Source organism: Mytilus galloprovincialis, chromosome 3 (assembly GCF_965363235.1).
Source record: "Mytilus galloprovincialis chromosome 3, xbMytGall1.hap1.1, whole genome shotgun sequence".
Taxonomy (NCBI): domain Eukaryota; kingdom Metazoa; phylum Mollusca; class Bivalvia; order Mytilida; family Mytilidae; genus Mytilus; species Mytilus galloprovincialis.
In genome coordinates, this window is record NC_134840.1 from 53,685,914 (window position 1) to 53,706,151 (window position 20,238).

The window sequence follows — 20,238 nt, forward strand, 5'->3', positions numbered from 1 at the left end:
AAAATGACATTTCACTCATTTTTACCATTTGCCGCAAAAATTTGTGTTTTAAGGCAAATATTTGTTTCCCTTATAGGTGACCTATGTTTTTTATTTGCTCATTCTATGAAGCTATATTTCAGCATTTTATATTACAGTTTTGGACCAATTGTCATAGAAAGTTTTTTTGATATTCCAATAAAAATATGTCAACACCTCTATTTTCCCTATCATTTCATTGAAAAATTGTCCCTTTTACATACCTGTTTAAAAGTAAAATTTTGAGCTGAAATGGTCCGTGACCTCCTATTTTTTTTGGACCAATTTGATTCACTTTATGTAAAGAATAAAATAACAAAAAATATGGCACTTCTGATAGAAACTTCGAATAGGCCCGAGCCACCTTAAAGTGTTCTTTCCTAAAGCTTGTCTTGAAAACCAGACACCGTCATCCTTTATTTGCATGGAAAACCCCAAATAAACGGGACAATCATCAGTAACCATATTTTCTGGTCTTCTTCTAAGAAACTGTTTATATGTTTGTATAGGACATCTAGGATTACCTGAAAGAAGATAAACCGGTTCAATATTGATTGTTAAAATATCATTATTATACACATGTTTACAATATATATATAGCTACACTTGTAATATCTGGTTGTTAATTTGTGATGGCAATATCTTGATATCTTGTTAGATATATATTTACACTACATGTTAATAAAATTGAGAATGGAAATGGGGAATGTGTCAAAGAGACAACAACCCGACAATATAAACTATGTAATATTAACTATGTTTTGTGCTTTTTAATTGATTTTTTTCTGTAATTTGATTAAAAATTTAAATAATAATTTTGAATTTTGTCTCCCTTTTTCCTGAAATTTTACCTGTGTCAGCAAACATCTTGGCTTGAAAGACATGTGTGTCCAAGTTAGCACCATTTCTTATTTTAGTTATCCTTTCAGTATGTTCTAGATGCTGCTGACCATCTGTACATGTGTACATTTTTTAGAGGAAATTGTGACGTCACAAAGAGTGAAATAACAAGACAAAGTTACTTAAAATATCATTAACAAAAAATAATAATTATGCAAAGAATTGTTACCTGCACCAAGCAGCTCTTTTTCATATAGTAAATTAACTTCTTCAGCTGTGAAGGGGTCTGCTTTCCTTTTTTTGGCTCCCATTCCCATGGATTTAAGCTGTTTCAGTTTGGCAGACATCACATCTCTAGAATGATGAAATTCTTTGTCCACCATTATATTTATTCCACATTTCTTGGTTAGATATCTTGAAATGCTGCTCTGCATTGATCTGACAGATTGTGGTTCATAGTTTGACTCGTCGTCTTAAATTTTTCACTGTCATAAAGAAATGAACCAAATATTTATCAAGCTCCGTAACAGGAACTTCTTCTGCTAACCTCATCTCGTTATTGCATCTCAACCATTTGGTAAAGAGTCTCATATCACTAGCAGTTTTCCTAACTGTATTTTCGTTTTTCAACGATTGAACAAAAGCAGCAGTGTCCGTGTCGTCTGCCATGTTTACAAACAATTCAACTTTCTGGAAATACCCAAAGTTGCATGTGATAAACCCCACAGACAATAACGGAAAAGCATGTGATAACATTTTGGAAGCAGTTAATAAAGGTGCCTTTATCAGTTAGGTGAGGAAATTTGTAGGAATCTGATTAATAAACCTTATAATCCTTTCATAGCCTTTTAATATTTTTAAATGTTATTGAACTGTAAAATTTAAGTATTATTTAATACAAGTATAATATATACTATATGATAAACATTTTTATTACTGTAATAGATGAGAAATTTCAATAATAAAAAAAAGTTATCACATAGTGAGAAGCAATTAATATACATGAACTGATCAAAATAAAACAAGTATTAACATTGTGTGGTCCATTTATTTATTTAAGATCCACAGTTACAGCCAGCCTTGGTAGCAGAAAAAAGTTTTATACATGTGCTTAGTAGAAGATCACCTTACCCAGAGACAACTGTAACCAGATTTCCTGTCTTTGATAAATATGTGCCTTGGGAGGTATAACTAGATATATAATAATATTTTATGCCCCACTTTTGATAAAAAGGAGGACATCATGTTTTCTCGTCGGTGTGTCCTTTCTATACATGTATTTAAATTCCTTTTATCTGGAATCAATAAACAATTTACATTCACATGTAGTATGAATAAAGCTGTATCCAGATTGGGCAAAAATAAAAATAAAAATCATCTAAAGTCAACTTTGCCTTTTGAAAGAAGTTGGAGCCTTTAAAAACTTACAATTTGATTTTTTTTTAGGCAGTTAAGCTGCCTTATGTGAGCACCCTAGATTTGTGTTCTACCCAATAAATGCTGAAATACGTGCCATTGTTATTATCTAGCTGGATATTATGTTATTTATAACTAATTGGACAGGTTTTTCATACTTTTAATTCTGGATTACAAAAGATATGACCAGAAAAACTTTAAATGATGGTCGAATCACCCAAAAGTTTTGAAGTTGCACATGCACATTAGGAATCCTTATGTAGTTTATTATCCCCTGAGCTTTTGGCTAAGATGTCAAAGAAGAAATGTATGAAATATTTAATCGCGGTTGAGATCCCCACCTTTAAATTAAATGAAATATAGGGGGAGTTCCTGCGGTCACCCCACCCCTCCTGTTTGAGAACTTGGAAACAGTCGAGATCCCCACCTTTAAATTAAACCATATATATTCATGTATGGGACAAATGAAATATAGGGAGAGTTCTTAGGGTCACCCTACCCCCTCCTGTTTGATAACTTGGCAACAGATGAGATCCCCACCCTTCTACCATATATATTCATGTATTGAACAATATAACAAATCAAATGAAATATAGAAGTCACTGGGGTCACCCCACTCCCTCCTGTTTGAAAACTTGATAATGGTCAAGATCCCCACCCCTAAACCATATATATTCATGTATGGGAAAATATAAAAAATCAAATGAAATATAGGGGTATTCCCTAGGGTCACCCCACCCCTTCTTGTGTGTGTTTTGAAAACTTGTAAAAGATTGAGATACCAACTCCTAAACCATATCCATTCCTGTTTGTCATTTCAAAAAGATTGAATGACATACAAGGTCAATTTCATAGGCGTCACATATGCATATCACTTTCTAAGACCAAACCAATGTGCACTAGACTTTGCCCAATGTCAGGCGACAATGGTAATGAATAATTATGGGAGCTTTGTTTGGGAGACTTCGTAGCAGCATTATGATACAATTATTTCTTTTTTATTATAAAATTTTAGTGATGGAAAAAAATGAGTAGGTTTAAAGAATTTACCTTAATTATATTTTGAATTATTTCTGGTTCTATAAAAATTCTCATTTTAATATGGCTCATTTTAAAGAAAACATATCTTTCAAGCCCAAGAATGTTTGACCAACTGTTTTAAAATTACCTGTCATTTTATTCCAAACTTAGACATCACGGACTTGGGGTGAAGGTGGGGGTCATTTACATTTACTATGGGCAGGTCAGTCAGACCTCACCATTGATCCCTGTAGTAGTAAACATTTGTCTGATTTGTGTCTCATAATTTTTGTACTATAGAACACAAACTCAGTTTTCTTTCCAGGGAAGCAAGTCCATTCATACTTTTACAAGCTCGTACTAAAGTCAACTTGAACTACTAACAGTCAACTAATACTAACGTTAACTATCAACTAGAAGAACTGCAATCATTGCGAACTTGTACCACTGCAGACTCATGACCATGAAAAAAATATATTTGATATATGCCTTGCTTTTGAAAACCTTGATAAAATATGAATTATTTGCCTTTAATAATGATTAATTCATTAAATGAACATTAATGTACAATATAAGAATGTTTTATGTTTATTCTTTTAAATCTTAAAACATTGCCACAGTTTTCATAATTATATTTGCCTTGGTTTTTGGTTAACTTCCTTCAGCGCTTACAGTGCTTTGATTGTGTTTTTACACCACTTGTAAGCACCACTTTCGGGCTATGTTATGGCGGCCAGATTTTATTGGTGAAGAAAGAGTGCCTGGAGAAAACTACCAACCTTTGATATGAAAACTGACAATCCTAATCAATTAAGATTGGAGTCAAGTGCACCATCACAAGCCGGGTTTGAACTCACAACATCAGGGTTAACTGGCTAGTGATTACAGCAGTATTAAAACTCACAATAACTTATACTTTACCATTACAGATAGTGTACATTACCTATGATCCTGTGGTCTATTCCTGCCCCAAAGACAATTATCCGGAGAAGACACAACCATATGTTGATCAAGACTTCTTACAGTAGGTTAAATATTAACAGTGGCTTAATGTAAATGATACTTACTTTTTTATGTCGCTTTTGTTAAGCAGAGGAGTTTTCAAGTACATTGGCCATTCCTGTATCAGTGTATTGGAATATGTGGTTTATTGTTCAATCTCAGCATTCTGGGTATTTGAAATGGAATTGCTACAAGTTAGCATTGTTTCTGGACGTTATGTTATAATTATAATTGATATAGGGATGTATTTTAAAGAAGGGGAAAGTTCAGTTTGTAATGAAAGGAACACTAAGAGTTATTTAGAGATAAGTTAGTACTTTCCAGTTTGAAAAGAACCTCTAAATATTGAAAGTATCATTGAATATATACTTACATGCAAATAAGTTTTCAATTAGGGGGCAATTCTTGTATCTTTGATAAACTATTTCATTGATGCTACAGATCTCTGATAGACAGTAAAGCCATGTCTATGCAGAATGTGAGAGAATCAGAAATAGTCAGTATAATGCCTGCATGGAATGCATCTACAACTGTTGTTATTAAAGGCAAGAAGAGGAATATAGACAGGAAAACTTACATCAAACAAGATGGAGTCAAAGTTAAATATCAGCTAGATACCTGTAATTTACCTATGTAAGACAGTTTTTATCAATATCATTTTATTGATTAAACATTATGTGAAATCAAAATCAAAACTTTCTCTGCTTAAACAATATTGTCTTCTTAATAAATTTAAAAAGTCATCATTCAAACAAAATAATTATAAAACATTGTATTTTCTTTCCCTATAATTAGCCTTCTTTTTTTATCAGTTTTTATAAATTTTCAAATGAGACAAAATTTGATGGACAAATATCAAATTCGATATAAAACGGTAATTTTTATGTTAGAAAAAATCAAGAAGATAATACAAAACACTAAGAACACATTTTCTGGTCATGCCAAGCAAAAAAATACATTATTATTTCATATATTAACAAATAGCAACCCCCGTGGGAGAACAGGTTTAAGAGGACGAGGAAGACTACACAGATGGGGACCTAATCATAATGTAATGGTGGTCATCACACGTTGGAAGAGGAAAGATAACTCTGATGATTTCCTCAGCGTTGATGATAAAAGAGTGTTAGAAGTGATAGCTATACAGAACAGTGACAGTTCAGAATATTCATTACCAAGGGTAACATACTTCTTTTAAGGACAAGTCTACTTTAAAACCATGCAATACAGTCCACAATCAGATTTGATTTAAACTTTGTGCGCTTTAACCATATTAGGAAAAAAATACTTTAAATTACCAAGATCAGTATATATCTAATCAGTTTTAAAAGTTACAAACTTAAATAAGAATTTGACAGTACATGTATAACTGTAGGCTTTTAACCAAATAGAAATCTAATTCTTTTCTAAAAATGTAAAAACAGCATAGAAGACGTCAGCTTTGTGCAGAAATTTTAATAAATAGTTTAAAACATTTACCGGTAGGTGAATAGTAAGAACTTTGAATGTGTATTTTACAGGGAGGTGATTATGGATATTTGACTATGTATAGTGCTGTATGTCAGAAGTTTTTGACCTTCACAGCAGAAGATACAGCTACCAAGGTCAATCCAGACATGGAAGACACTGATATGATAAAGGTTTGTTGTCAAGCATTATCAGATTTTGCACTTACATGGATATAAAATAAAGAATAAATTAAAAAAGTTATATCCTGGAAGAAATATGTCTAGTTATTGTATTAACCCTTAAACCCCCAATCTCGCCTGTAGACGTGATGGTGACAACCATTCTTTGATGGCCCGTATGACCCTCAATACCTTTTTTGAACTGCCCCACCTGAACTGTCATGATAGCAGGGACTTAAACCAAGCAGTTCATGGTCCATAAACTCTTCTCAGACATCTGTTTATGAAAATATGGCACTTTGAAAGCCGTTTAAGAGTTCAAAATCAGAAAAACGTGAAAAGTAGCCAAAATCAGGTGGGGGTGGGTATCTTTTGATGGCCACTACGTAACTAGTAGTTGTTGTAGGTATAAACTATAATTCTTAATGCATTAGACTGTTGGTTTTCACGTTTGAATGGTTTTACACTAGTAATTTTGGGGCCCTTTATAGGTTTTTGTTTGGTGTGAGCCAAGGCTCTGCATTTGAAGGCTGTACATTGACCTATAATGGTTTACTTTTATAAATTGTTATTTGGATGGAGAGTTGTCTAATTGGCACTCACACATCATCTTCCTATATCTATATAGGTGGTATAGGAACACAAAGAGGTATAATATGGCCAATAGGAATCTAGTCTGTAAAATCTAGGTCTCTGTTTTGTAAAAAAATCTGTAAAAACGGACATTTAGGCAGACCTGACTTGATAATAATAATTCGCCAGCAAGACACTTAAAGTCCCATATACTCCCAGTTAGCATGAATGGATTGCTGTAACTATAGGGTAATACTTGAATGACAAAGAAACACAGTCTGGTCAATGTTCACCTCTCAAGGTTGTTTTAAAATTGGAAAATAGACAGAAAATGGTCATTTTTCAGTTAGGTAGGGTTCAAACCCACGAGAAAACCTTCCACCTCCCACCCATGGCATCCACCCCAAATCTCAATACATTGTTTAATAGATGAGCATCAGTTACAGCATCAAGAGTCTACTAATTTGCATATAATTTGCATATGATTGCAAATTTTTGAAAATGCCTAATTTTCCAGAAGTCTCTTGGGGGCGAATGAGTTAAGCTAAATTCATGAAATATAAACTAAATTCTGACCGAAGTTTCATTAGACATTTTCCAACAGTTTCAAAAAGTTTTTACCTAAACCTGAGTGGCTAGAAGGGGGTGCTGACAATATACCATGTGAACAAGACAAGCCTGATTACTGTTCATATGTAACTAGCCAATTAATTCATGGATCCTGTAAAAGGATATCTCTCAAACCAGTTTGGTCAGTAGGTTTCTATATTTACTGTAGCTAATAAACAATTTGTGGCTCACCTGTTTAAAATGAAGATGCATAATCTAAATTCTGCGTTTATACAAATAATTGAACTGTAATGTAATGATTGCTAATACAAGTAGCTTTGGATTTTATGACCTGCAACTAGTGTTTTTTTTTTTAGTTTATTTTATAGTGAAGAATGTTTTGTTTTTTTTTAGTTTTTCCGTCAGTATTCTCCCTCCCATGGATCTTCTTCTCCCTTTACTTCCACTGTTATCTACAAAGGATATTTTGACGATCAGTATAATACAGATAATGCATGGAGAGAGGTAGAGGTTTGGAATCTACATTTTGATGAGGAAGACAGAGAGAAAGAATTCAACTTAAAAAATGTTAGTGTTTTGATAAAATTTCTTTTTTCATTACAGTTGATGTGTTTCTCTCAGTTTTGGTTTGTGACTCAGATTTGTTTCAGTTACATCAATTTATTACTATTGAACAGCGGTATACTACTGTTGCATTTATTTAGAATATATCCTCTTGAAAAAAAAGTTAATTATTTAGATTTGAGGTGTCAAATTTTTACATTAACCATATATAATGCTACAACTTCTGTTTGAAGGGTTTAGCTTTGCATGTAAACACTGAGGTTGTGATTTCCAATCCTGAACATGGCAGGTGTACTCAGTTTCGATCTCAATTGACTAAGATTGTCAGTTTTCCTTCAGAGGTTGGTGGTTCTCTGCAGAAACTCTGGCTTCATACACCAACAAAACATAATCACCCTGAAATAGCATATTAGTGCTGAAAGTGGCGTTAAACATCAACCAATCAAATAATGGTAGCATTTTCTTTGTTGTTAATAACATAGTCGGATATATTCATATGACATTAACATGTTATCTTCCTAAATTTGCATGTGGACATAAAGCACCTATCCATCAATCATTTTATTTATTTACATTTTACAGAAAGAGAAGAAATGGAAAACTGTCTCTTCCTACAATACTTTCCTTGGAAGCCAGGACTTGATACTTAGACAAGCTGCTAATCTACATAATGCTTATTACTGAATATATTATAAATGTGTTATTGTTTGTGATTGACAAAATTTGTGGCTTTTAACTGTGTGCTGAAACTATAAAATTACTACCCGAAGAGATGCAAATTTATAGGCTTTTTAGGCAAAGTTGTCAGTATATTTTGAGCATGGAAGTTTTTTATATATATCCTTGAGTTGAGTTCACTTGTTATTTTCACTCTTCACCAAGTCTCAATCTAGGATTTTTTGAAACCTTTAACATTTTACAACAATTCACAAAATTTCATTTCCACAAATTGGGGAACTTTTTAATGGAGTAGTTACAATTTCCCAGCCCTTTTTATGAAAGCAATTTGGGATGTTATTTCCCAAAACAGTCAAATGTGTTACATGTGCATAATGTATATACATTGTTATGTGGACTAAAATTTTATTAGCTTTGTTAAATGATGTCCAGGGCCTTATACTTACAAAACCTATTCCACTTGAAATGTAAGGAGACACCTACTTTCCATGTAAGCCAAGACTTGATACTGGAAAAGACTTTTATGTAAGTGAGGATCTAACACTGTACAACACTTTCCATGTGCAATACCACCATGTAAGCAATGACCTGATATTAACACTTTCATAGGAGTCATAATCTGATATTTTACACTTTTCATAGGAGCAATGACCTGATACTTAACACTATTTATATGACCCATGACCAGGTAATTCATACTTTGCTCACTTTCTGTGTAAATCAGGTCACATCATGATTTCTCTGTACAGATTTGTATGAAAGTTGATACTGTTGTTTAACAATATTTAAGTGAGACCTGCAGGGGTAATCAAGGTTGTTAAACACCCCTCTAGTACATGTAGTACATATACACTATTTTTATAAGTAGACTTTTTTTTCATGGGGAGAATGAAGTACTGAGTCTTTGTTTATAATGTAATAAAATTAATTATTGAAAATGCAAAAGGACTTTTATTGATGGTATTATATTATGTTTATTTATTTAGTTTTGATATATGATGAAAAAAGCTATACAATATAATGTAAGGCTTTTATTACTCCCATATTGATTACTGGAGAAAATTGTAAAAGAAAACTTGTATTTAAGACTTTGAAATAAAGTTTGAATTGGCTGATGATATCTCATTTCAATATGGCAAAAGTCAGTTGAACCTTGAACTTATATCAAGTACAATTTTATCATCTATTTCAAAATTAAAGTGAAAGAAAAAAAATAATTTTTTTGTTTACATTATGGTATATTGTTAAGTGTTATTTCTGATAATATTTTCTTACCTCTGTATTTAGTTGGTTTTTTTTTTTTACATGTGTTCAGTTTTTAAGTGCTATTTTTTTATATTTACATGTATGATGTTTTGTAAAGTAATTTGATGATCTAATCATACCTCCCACCATTTTAGTATAAAAATGGAAGCATTTTCTTTCATTTCTAGTCATTAACATTTTGATGTGCCATTTTAAGCGCATAAAATAATGTTGCTATTGAATGATATTTATGAAACTACTATGTAAACAAAAAATGAATGTATGTTGCTAATTTTATAAAAATTCACAATTTGTCAAGTGTTAACTATTTTTTTTGCAGCCAGTCAATTCTATTTTTAATTTTTAGAAAGCTAATTCAAAATATTCAGGTGTTGAAAATTATTTTTTTGTATTTGTAAATCTGGTAAATACATGTATAAGTAAAGTCACCTGAACCAAGCTTTTGACCTAAGCAATGATTATTTCAATAAGTTACAATTTTTTGAATAGTTATAAGGTATTGAATTGAACTGACCAATTGCATGAAAATTTGTTATCACATTCAATTATTAGGAGTTATTGCAATGACTGATAGCCTTGAAAAAAGCTATTTTAATTTTAGTTTTAATTACAATAGCCACAACTTTAAAAAGCTTCTGTAAGAGTCAAAGAATGTATTTGATCAGTTTCAAGGTAAAATGTGTTAGTTTGTAGTCAGGTAGTTTTATTTTTTATGCATGACATTTTTGTCAAACTATACCACGTAAATGTTTGTAATCAAAATATAAAAGCTTTGCTTTGGTTGTAAAAGTTTTGTTACTGTGATTGTTATTGAATATTGATCTTATAGATCTTGAATGTTAGTGTGACAGATATTTTTAAACTATTTATTTTTATTCAAATGGCCTTGTAAGGTTTTGTATAAATCTCTCCACTATAACACAGTGAAAAAAGTGTTAATTTTTTACACCCTTATGAGCAAATTAGTTCAGTGTATCCACTCTGTCTGTCCATTAGTTTTTCCATTCAGATCATGTTAGATTCATAACTTAAAGGAGAATTATCTACAAAGAAATAATCAGTTTTGTTTAAATTACAAATACAAGTGTTGAGATGAGAATAAGGGATGGGGGTGATGGGTAGTGTATCATTTGTGATCTTTGCACTAAGTATTTTTAGTTGTCCTTAGAAGTCTTTTGACATTTGTTTCTAATACAATTATGTCAACAGTTTATGATAAATTGTTTTAAACTAAATTGGGGAAAGTGCATCTTTTTTTTCATTAGTCATTCAAGCATGAATTGTATGTTATGGTGACTCAAAATACCATTATAAATCTATGAGAATGGCGCAATAATTTTCAAAAATCTTCTCAAACTAGACCAATGTACATACTGATAAATGGACAAAATGTTATCTATATCTCAAAGACACTTATTGAAAGAGCATAACTACTATCTTATACCATGCTTAATCAAAATGTCGACTAGCTTTTGCTTAAAACATTAGATTACATATTTATTTTGGTCTAAGAAATATTTTAAAAAGAAAATTATAAATTTAGATATCTTTAACAAAAAATTTACACAAACTTGATATAAGTGGCTTATTTGTTCAAACGTCATTTAGGACAATTATAACCTATATACAATGCTTATTATAAGATTTTGACCATTGTTTAGTAATTTGTTTTATCACTATGCATGGTTTTTACCATTTATAATATATGCCTTTCTTACCTAGAGATTTTACAACTTGTTTTGATGATTGTTTGTCTTATTGTCAATAAAAGTTACCTTATTTCTTTACATATTTTTTTCAACCATAGGAACTAATTTTTTAAACAGGAAGTTGCCAAATTGCAATCTTTATGCTTACACATTGAAATATAGTTCAAGATAAATTTCATGTCTGTGAAACATTTGGGTTCTATCTTTAAAGCTGTTTATCCAAAAATGTATGTCTTTAGTTTGGTAAAATACTGGCAACCACTCCTCTCCTGCCAATTTGAACTAACATTTTAGACGAAATACCATCTGTCAAAATTCTTTGTACTAAAATGTGCAACACATGGGTTCCACATGTTGAGCAAGATTTGCATATCCTTCCAGAGCACCTAAGATCACCCACATGAGGAGGAAAAAGACTGCTTCACGTCCAGCAGCTGATGAAATGCATATTTGGTATAAAAACATTTTAATGTAATAGGAATATTAAGTCTGCTTTGTACAAGATGGGCACGTTGAGTCTAATTTTTAATATGTTAGTTTAAATGTAACAGTCTACAGGAATATATGTCACCGTACCTGAACACGTTATTTTGACTCTTTTGCGATATGTCTTTACTTTCACTGCTTTTAAAATGCGGTGTGCTTATCGTAGCAGGAGCGAATACTTATTTAAAATCTTTGGTTTGACTAGGCTAGGGTTCATACCCAGAATCTCCCGCACTTGGTGAGAACATGCTACCACAGAACCATTGAGGCCTTTACAAAAGTTTGAAAGATTGTGATGATTTACCATAAACAATAATGTCATAAAGATATAACACTGCAATATGTCACTGAAATTAGCTATCTGATGCTACAATTATTCTCTGGAATTTGATGCCGAGTTACACAGTCCAAATGGCATTGATGCAAACTGTGTATGTCCACAGCATGGGGTCGAAAATGCAGTCTTTACCTAGTCACTAGATGTAATTGGAATTAGACGATAAGCTGTATCAAGTCCGGTGATGAAAACTACTGAGACCCACACAAATAACCAAATTATCCTAAATCTCGGGATTGGATACGCATCTGTTTTTCTCATTTCATTTAGTTTCCGCAAATCCACACATATCCGCATAATCTTTTTTTACAGGGAGCGGACCATAGACTTCATTATTTCCTTAGATGCTTTTCTTCTACAGTTGCTCTATTCCATTTCCAAAACTTCTTCTTAAACAATGGTACTTTACATGGGGGATTCTTTATTTGGTGTTTAATCACAAGATCTTTCATTAGCGCCTGTCCATATTTTTTTCATAAAAATTACTCCTGGAGACACAACATTGTAAATTATAAATGAAGTACCCTTTCTTGTCAGACCCTATTTTAGCTACTACTTCATGTATACCAGGTACAATTATTGTCTCTGAAGTAAACGCTCTACTTTTCTATTTTCCTAAAATAATATATTCTTGTCATTTCTCAAAGAAGAAATTTGTCAATCTCAGTGTCAACGAGAACGCTTTATACAATTGTCTATTGAATTTGATTTCACTACTCCAACAATTGATTGAAAATCGACACAAAATTCCTCAAAGACACAGAAATAACTGCAGTTCATAATGCATTTAAACTACTTTTATTTCCTTTTTATACGACCGCAAATTTTGAAAAAATTTTCGTCGTATATTGCTATCACGTTGGCGTCGGCGTCGTCGTCGTCGTCGTCGTCCGGCGTCCGAATACTTTTAGTTTTCGCACTCTAACTTTAGTAAAGGTGAATGGAAATCTATGAAATTTTAACACAAGGTTTATGACCACAAAAGGAAGGTTGGTATTGATTTTGGGAGTTTTGGTCCCAACATTTTAGGAATTAGGGGCCAAAAAGGGCCCAAATAAGCATTTTCTTGGTTTTCGCACTATAACTTTAGTTTAAGTTAATAGAAATCTATGAAATTTAAACACAAGGTTTATGACCATAAAAGAAAGGTTGGGTTTGATTTTGGGAGTTTTGGTCCCAACATAATAAGGGGCCCAAAGGGTCCAAAATTAAACTTTTGTTTGATTTCATCAAAATTGAATAATTGGGGTTCTTTGATATGCTGAATCTAACTGTCATGACTGTGTATGTAGATTCTTAACTTTTGGTCCCGTTTTCAAATTGGTCTACATTAAGGTCCAAAGGGTCCAAAATTAAACTTAGTTTGATTTTGACAAAAAATGAATCAGTTAAGTTCTTTGATATGCTGAATCTAAAAATGTACTTAGATTCTTGATTATTGGCCCAGTTTTCAAGTTGGTCCAAATCGGGGTCCAAAATTAAACTTTGTTTGATTTCATCAAAAATTGAATAAATGGGGTTCTTTGATATACCAAATCTAACTGTGTATGTAGATTCTTCATTTTTGGTCCTGTTTTTTTAAATTGGTCTACACTAAAGTCCAAAGGGTCCAAAATTAAACTTAGTCTGATTTTAACAAAAATTGAAATCTTGAAGTTCTTTGATATGCTGAATCCAAAAATGTACTTAGATTTTTGGGGAAAGACGGCTTCAAGCCGTCAATTCCCTAATGGGGTTGGCCAGAGTATCATTCCCTCACGTCAATCATTTTGTTTTGATAGTTTGGAAACCCCCTCAAAATGTCATACTGAAATTGATGACAAGGAGAACAGATTGACTTTAAATACATTTTTTACACATTTCCCTTCTGTTTCTCATGAAATTATCGTATACTGAGCTTTCCCTTACACTATATACGTTTCTTTTACAGTCCGGAAAAATCAGTATTACGAAATATTCTAAATATATCTAACCTAGTGACGTCATTGTTGGAATGCTACACTACACAGGGATATCCTTTATTCATTATAAAAATCATTCACAGTACTTGTATACTAATTTAAAATCCGTATTTGTTAAATATAAACCTAATGATGTTTGCTGTAGTGTAGATGATTCACACAACAACATGAAATGCTTGAATCTGAGGCTATAATCAGATAATATGTAGGTCAACTTTCGCGGTAAACAATGTCAATGGGGATACATGAGATTGGGGAGAGAAACGGCAGTTTTCATTGTTTCTGTAAAGTTCTGTTTTTAGAATCTTCCTCCAATTCAGGAGCACCTCAATTGATGAGTAATTTTACACTAAAATCAAAGTAAATGTTTCTGAACATTTAAAATGTGACATTTAGTATATGATAAGTAGTCTTCTATATAAAAAAATGTGTACCAACATACTTATTGAAATGGTTAAAAAAAAAAAAAAAAAAAAAAAAAATGTTGCTTTTTGTAGTTTATATCTATTGAGATTGGGGAGAGCAACTGCAGTTTTCATTCTTTCTGTAAAGTTATGTTTTTAGAATCTTTCTCCAATTAAGGAGCACCTCAATTGATGAGTAATTACCCACTAAAATGAAAGTTAATGTATATGAACACTAAAAATAGCACATTAAGTATATATATGATAAGTAGTCATCAATTAAAAAATAATTTTGCGTACCAACATAATTATTGTAGTGGTCATTTTTTTTTTTCTCATTTTTTTTTTTAAATATTGCTTTTTGTAGTTTAAAGCTATTTATTCATGAATTTTACAGATATATCAAAATGTGGGATCTGGAAACAAACTTCACACAGCTTTTATATCAATCATATTTGATTTTATAAGTACATGTATCCCTGTGATGAGAGTTGTAACTGGGAACTTTATCAATGGAAAATTAAAACTGAATAGATTTTTCAGTCCTCACTTTCTTGAGAATATTGTCACAAAAAATTGAGAATAGTCTTAGCCTGCCGTTCAGTTGTACATAATTAAAATTTTAAAATATAATGTAGTAGTTGTTAAATTCAATTGAATTTTAGATAATTAACTCCCAGATCTCATTGGTCCAAATTGTCTCTATGATGAATTCTTGACTAAGGAAATGAAATAACAACAAACAACAATTAGTTTCATTATTGTCAGCCTTTCTATATGTTCTAGCTGTTCTTTTGCTAATTCTTTGTATGTAGACTATCAAAAGATACCCCCCCCCCCCTAAAATTGGAACAATGGCCGTCTTTTCCCTTCAGAGCTCTTCAGCTCTTTGATTTATTATGGGCCCAGTTTTCAAGTTGGTCCAAATCAGGATCTAAAATTATTATATTAAGTATTGTGCAATAGCAAGTCTTTTCAATTGCACAGTATTGCGCAATGGCAAGAAATATCTAATTGCACAATATTGTGAAATATCAAATTTTTTTTTAATTAGAGTTATCTTTCTTTGTCCAGAATAGTAAGCAAGAAATATCTAATTGCAAAAAATTGTGCAATAGCAAGATTTTTTTTTAATTGGAGTTATCTTTCTTTGTCCAGAATCAACTTAAATCTTTGTTATATACAATATACAATGTATGTTCACTTTTTACTACCAACTGATAAATTAAAATAATCTTTACCATTCAGTGATAACAAGCAGTTTTTTTACATCTTAATATTTTATGATGTATTTAAATGAGTAGTTATTGTTGCAAACTCCATTAGAAATTTTAATTGAGATTAGTTTTGGAATAAGGGAAAGGGGGATGTGATTAAAAAAATGGGTTCAATTTTTCTCATTTGAAATTTCATAAATAAAAAAGAAAATTTCTTCAAACATTTTTTTGAGAGGATTAATATTCAACAGCATAGTGAATTGCTCTAAGAGAAACAAAAATTTTAAGTTCATTAGAACACATTCATTCTGTGTCAGAAACCTATGCTGTGTCAACTATTTAATCACAATCCAAATTTAGAGCTGAATCCAGCTTGAATGTTGTGTCCATACTTGCCCTAACCGTTCAGGGTTCAACCTCTGCGGTCGTATAAAGCTACGCCCTGCGGAGCATCTGGTTTGAATTGTGTTCCCATAATGTGAAGCAAGGGCCAGAATGTTTCTGTAAGTTTATTCTGTTATAATGGTTCTTCTATGCTCTGTATATATTTGCCGTGTGATAAAAAAAATCAAGTTGAAAACCATACAAGCCTTTCCTTTAACCCTTGTTTAGAATACCACTAGTATATTATTCATTTTTGTGTCAGATTCAACTTCTACATCGTGCTGTAGAAAAACACATTATGTACACAAACTTCGTTTTCCTTATTAACTTACTTTAGATAAGGTGAAATACCACGTCGTTTTTTTTGTTCTTGAATGAAGACAAATAAGAGTTATGTTCTGATCGACTTCTCGTTGAACAGATCCCTAAACCGTTTAACTGTTTCGAGTGAGCCATATAACTAACATCAAAGCTGGGAACAGTATATCTTTTCCTAATCAGAGTCATCAAGACAAGTTTAAATGATAGTTGACTTCATTGAAGAATTCATTCTGATTTACTCTTGTTGTGCCATTTTGGAATTGACGTTCGGGGCATAGCCAACTGTTCCGTCTGATACCTGTTAAACGTTCGTCTAGCGGTGTTGTTGAAAAACGTCGGCTTCATCTTATGACTTGTTTTGACTCGTTTACCACATTTCATGAATATAAGGTGGAAAATTGACACGTTTCTGTTGTTGTCAATGAGATATTTGTGTTTTTGGTGTTTTTTTCTGTGTGCTAGGCATGGAGATACATGATTCTATATAAATTACAATTATGAGTAACAAAATAAACAGGCAATATAGTTTCAGAGACATATGATACATCTGATAGTATATAGATGTCTACACTTGCAATAATGCAAATAAACTTCAAAAATGTTTTGCAACCTTTGTTTTACTAACTGCGAAATTTTCATTATTAGTTGATTTGACTAAACAAGGAAAGCCTGAACATGACAAATTCTTTATATGTCATTCAAAATATGACAGATGTGTCCCATTCGTTCCGTTGGTTGATTTGGTTTTGTCAGTGTTTCTGTTGTTTCTGTTGTTTCGTTATTTTCCTCTTATAGTTGATCCCCCTCCCCTCGTTGATGTGTTTACCTCAGTTTTTAGTTTTTAACCCGGATTTTTTTTTCTCGAAATCGATTTATGACTTTTGAACAGCGGTATACTACTGTTGCCTTTATTTATCACCACCGGACCGGAATCTCTGCTGTTGGACAATCTGTCTCCGAGGATTCTACCCGTCCGGTAGCCTAACAGCATGAAAACTAGTAGAATTTAAAATATAATACTGGATGACATGCCGCCCAGGATCAAAAAGGTATTAACCGGATGTTGTCAAGGCCACAACAACATCGATTTTTTCAGGTGTCCCCGGGATCATCTTAAATGATGTAATGAAAATGACACATGTGCAGTTTATTGATTTCTCGTTGTCCTTTAAAAATTTAGACAAATTTGATTATATTCGGCCCTGTACTGTTCAGCTTACAGACATTTTAGATTTCAATGACAACTTTCAATATTGCTCTATTTCCAAATGTAAGCGTAAAAATTGTAAAACCTGTGATATACTACATGTAATATCTGATACCCACTTTCAAAGTAATTTGACCACCAAAAGTTACAATACACACAGTCATGAGGATTTGAATTCCACTGCTTCTAATAATGTGTACGGTATTGAATGTACTCTTTGTGGGTTGATCTACGTCGGGGAAACTTGACAAAGACCCAATTTTAAAATGAATGGCCATCGGTCTAATGTTAATGATCCGGATAACAACAAATTTCTCTATAAACATTTCGATTAATCTGACCATTCTATTGTTTGAATGAAAGTCCGGATTATAGAGAAAATATATCATTCAACAAATGACCCCATATCGTTCACATTTTTAGCCATGGCGTTGTCAGTTTATTTTAGATTTCTGAGTTTGGCTGTCCCTTTGGTATCTTTCGTCACTCTTTTACAAAGAGAAGACTTTTGGATAAGAGAGTTGGGAACAGCCATTCACTATGGATGCAATGACAAAATTAATGGTATGGTTATTTTGTCTAGTCCCAGGTGTAGTACTGTCAATACATTACAATTATTTAATACTACTGCTCGACGTAATAGAAGTCATGGTCACAGAAAATATACACCACCTGCTGTGCACACCGTCACAATTGATAGTCTGTTAACGTCTGTTCAAAAACCTTTAGGAATTCACCATCAGAACTAAATTATACTCAATTTCATCGTCTACACTTTCAAGAGGCCAAAATACTTCCGTTATTGATTCTAATTATGTTTTGTATAGATTAGTGGCAACAATCATGGACATTGCTAACCATAAACTATTTAAACCCGTATCAACTACATCCAAAAATGAGGAAAAACGTAATTTCTTTAAAGTAGAATTCGCCAATAAAGGTTTAGATGCTATTAATATTAGTAATATTTTCCACCAGAAATCTGTACAAAAAAATATACCTGATTACTTCAAAAATAAAGCTACACCTGTAATTTCTTTTACTTACACCAAGTCTATTGCATCCAAGATTTTCAACCACAAAAGGGTTTTAGAGGCCTTTAACCTACAAGATGTGAAATTCAAGCCTCCGGATTGCTCATTAGTCCAGCTGGTCATGTTCTTACTGGCGACCTTGGTATCGTTACCAATGAAGATCTAAGAGAGTTGTAAGCCAAGGGACCAAAATCTAGAATTCCCCAGCCCATTAACAAAGAAAAAAACTTAAGGTTTCTGATGGATGCAGTTGAGGACTATGCAAGAAAATGGGTAAAGCGCAATTCAAGGTGCACTCAGAGGCGCATTCAGAAACTACGAGCACAAAAGTTTCTAACCCTTTTAAGAATCCGGAGGTTGTGGATGCTCTATCCTCTTTACATGACAAATATGTCGATGTTCCCGCAGATTAAGCCTCCAATGATATTGTCTTCATATGTAAAAGCCATTATTTGCAATGTCTTACAACAGAGCTTGGAATAAACAGCACAACTGGTAATCCTACATATTCTTTAACATCATTTTCTACGGATGAAATTTTACAAAATCACAAATCTGTTCTTCTTTCTTTTGGTATCATATCAAATAAAACGAAGAAAATTTACCGTCATTATACTGGATACCAAAACTTCACAAAACTCCATATAAAGAACGATACATAGCTGGATCATCAAAATATTCGACTAAACATCTTTCTAAATTACAGACTACTATTTTTTCTACAGTAAAAGATGGCCTTCAAAAATATTGTGATGATATATATTCTACCAACGGTGTTACCCAGACGTGGATTCTCAAAAATTCTAAAGATCTACTGAATAATCTTAGATCACAAAATCTGCAATTTTGCAGCAACGTTAAGACTTTTGATTTTTCTACGTTTTACATTACTATTCCCCATGCTCAATTGAAAGATCGACTTCACCATCTCAATAAACAGAGCTTTTTCTATAAAAGTGGGAATCGTAGATACAAATTTCTTGTTTCGGGTTATAATAATTCTTATTTTGTGAAGAACCACACTGAAACTACCAGAAAAGATATTGAAGATGATACTATCAAAAAGCTAGACTTTTTGATCGACAATATATTTGTTGAGTTTGGAGGGTTGATAATTCAAGACAGTGGGCATTCCAATGGGTACTCTTTGTGCATCCCTACTGACCGATTAGTTTTTGTACTCGTATGAAGCAGAATTCATTCAGAACCTTCTAAAAACAAAAACAAAAAGCACCTTGCGAAATTCTTTAATTTTACTTTCAGATATATTGATGATGTCCTATCACTGAATAACCCATATTTCAGCCAATACTTAGATATCATATATCCAAGTGAACTTGAAATTAAGGATACTGCTGATACTAGAAGGACTGCTTCATACCTTGATCTTTTTCTCAATATTGACACAGATGGACAACTTCACACTAAAATATATGACAAACGGGACGATTTCAACTTCCCAATTATCAATTTCCCATTTCTCAGCAGTAACATACCCTCTGTCCCTTCGTATGGTGTTTACATATTTCAGTTAATACGTTATTCTCGTGCATGTTCACATTATACGGACTTCATATACAGGAGTATGCTCCTTGCGTAGAAA

At 32.4% G+C, this 20,238-nt stretch overlaps 1 protein-coding gene across 3 annotated transcripts in view; it reads left to right on the forward strand.

Moving 5' to 3' along the window:
- The window catches only part of LOC143068310 (transient receptor potential cation channel subfamily M member-like 2), an 84,169-nt gene extending 72,807 nt beyond the window's left edge, over positions 1-11,362 (forward strand). For all 3 annotated transcript variants that reach the window (XM_076242253.1, XM_076242255.1, XM_076242254.1), the window contains 7 exons: positions 1,919-2,043; positions 4,224-4,318; positions 4,738-4,929; positions 5,281-5,476; positions 5,817-5,936; positions 7,461-7,634; positions 8,214-11,362. In XM_076242253.1, coding sequence (XP_076098368.1) covers positions 1,919-2,043; positions 4,224-4,318; positions 4,738-4,929; positions 5,281-5,476; positions 5,817-5,936; positions 7,461-7,634; positions 8,214-8,315 — 1,004 coding nt within the window. In that variant the 3' untranslated portion in view covers positions 8,316-11,362. The remainder of the gene's footprint in view (positions 1-1,918; positions 2,044-4,223; positions 4,319-4,737; positions 4,930-5,280; positions 5,477-5,816; positions 5,937-7,460; positions 7,635-8,213) is intronic.
- Positions 11,363-20,238: the final 8,876 nt, after the last annotated feature.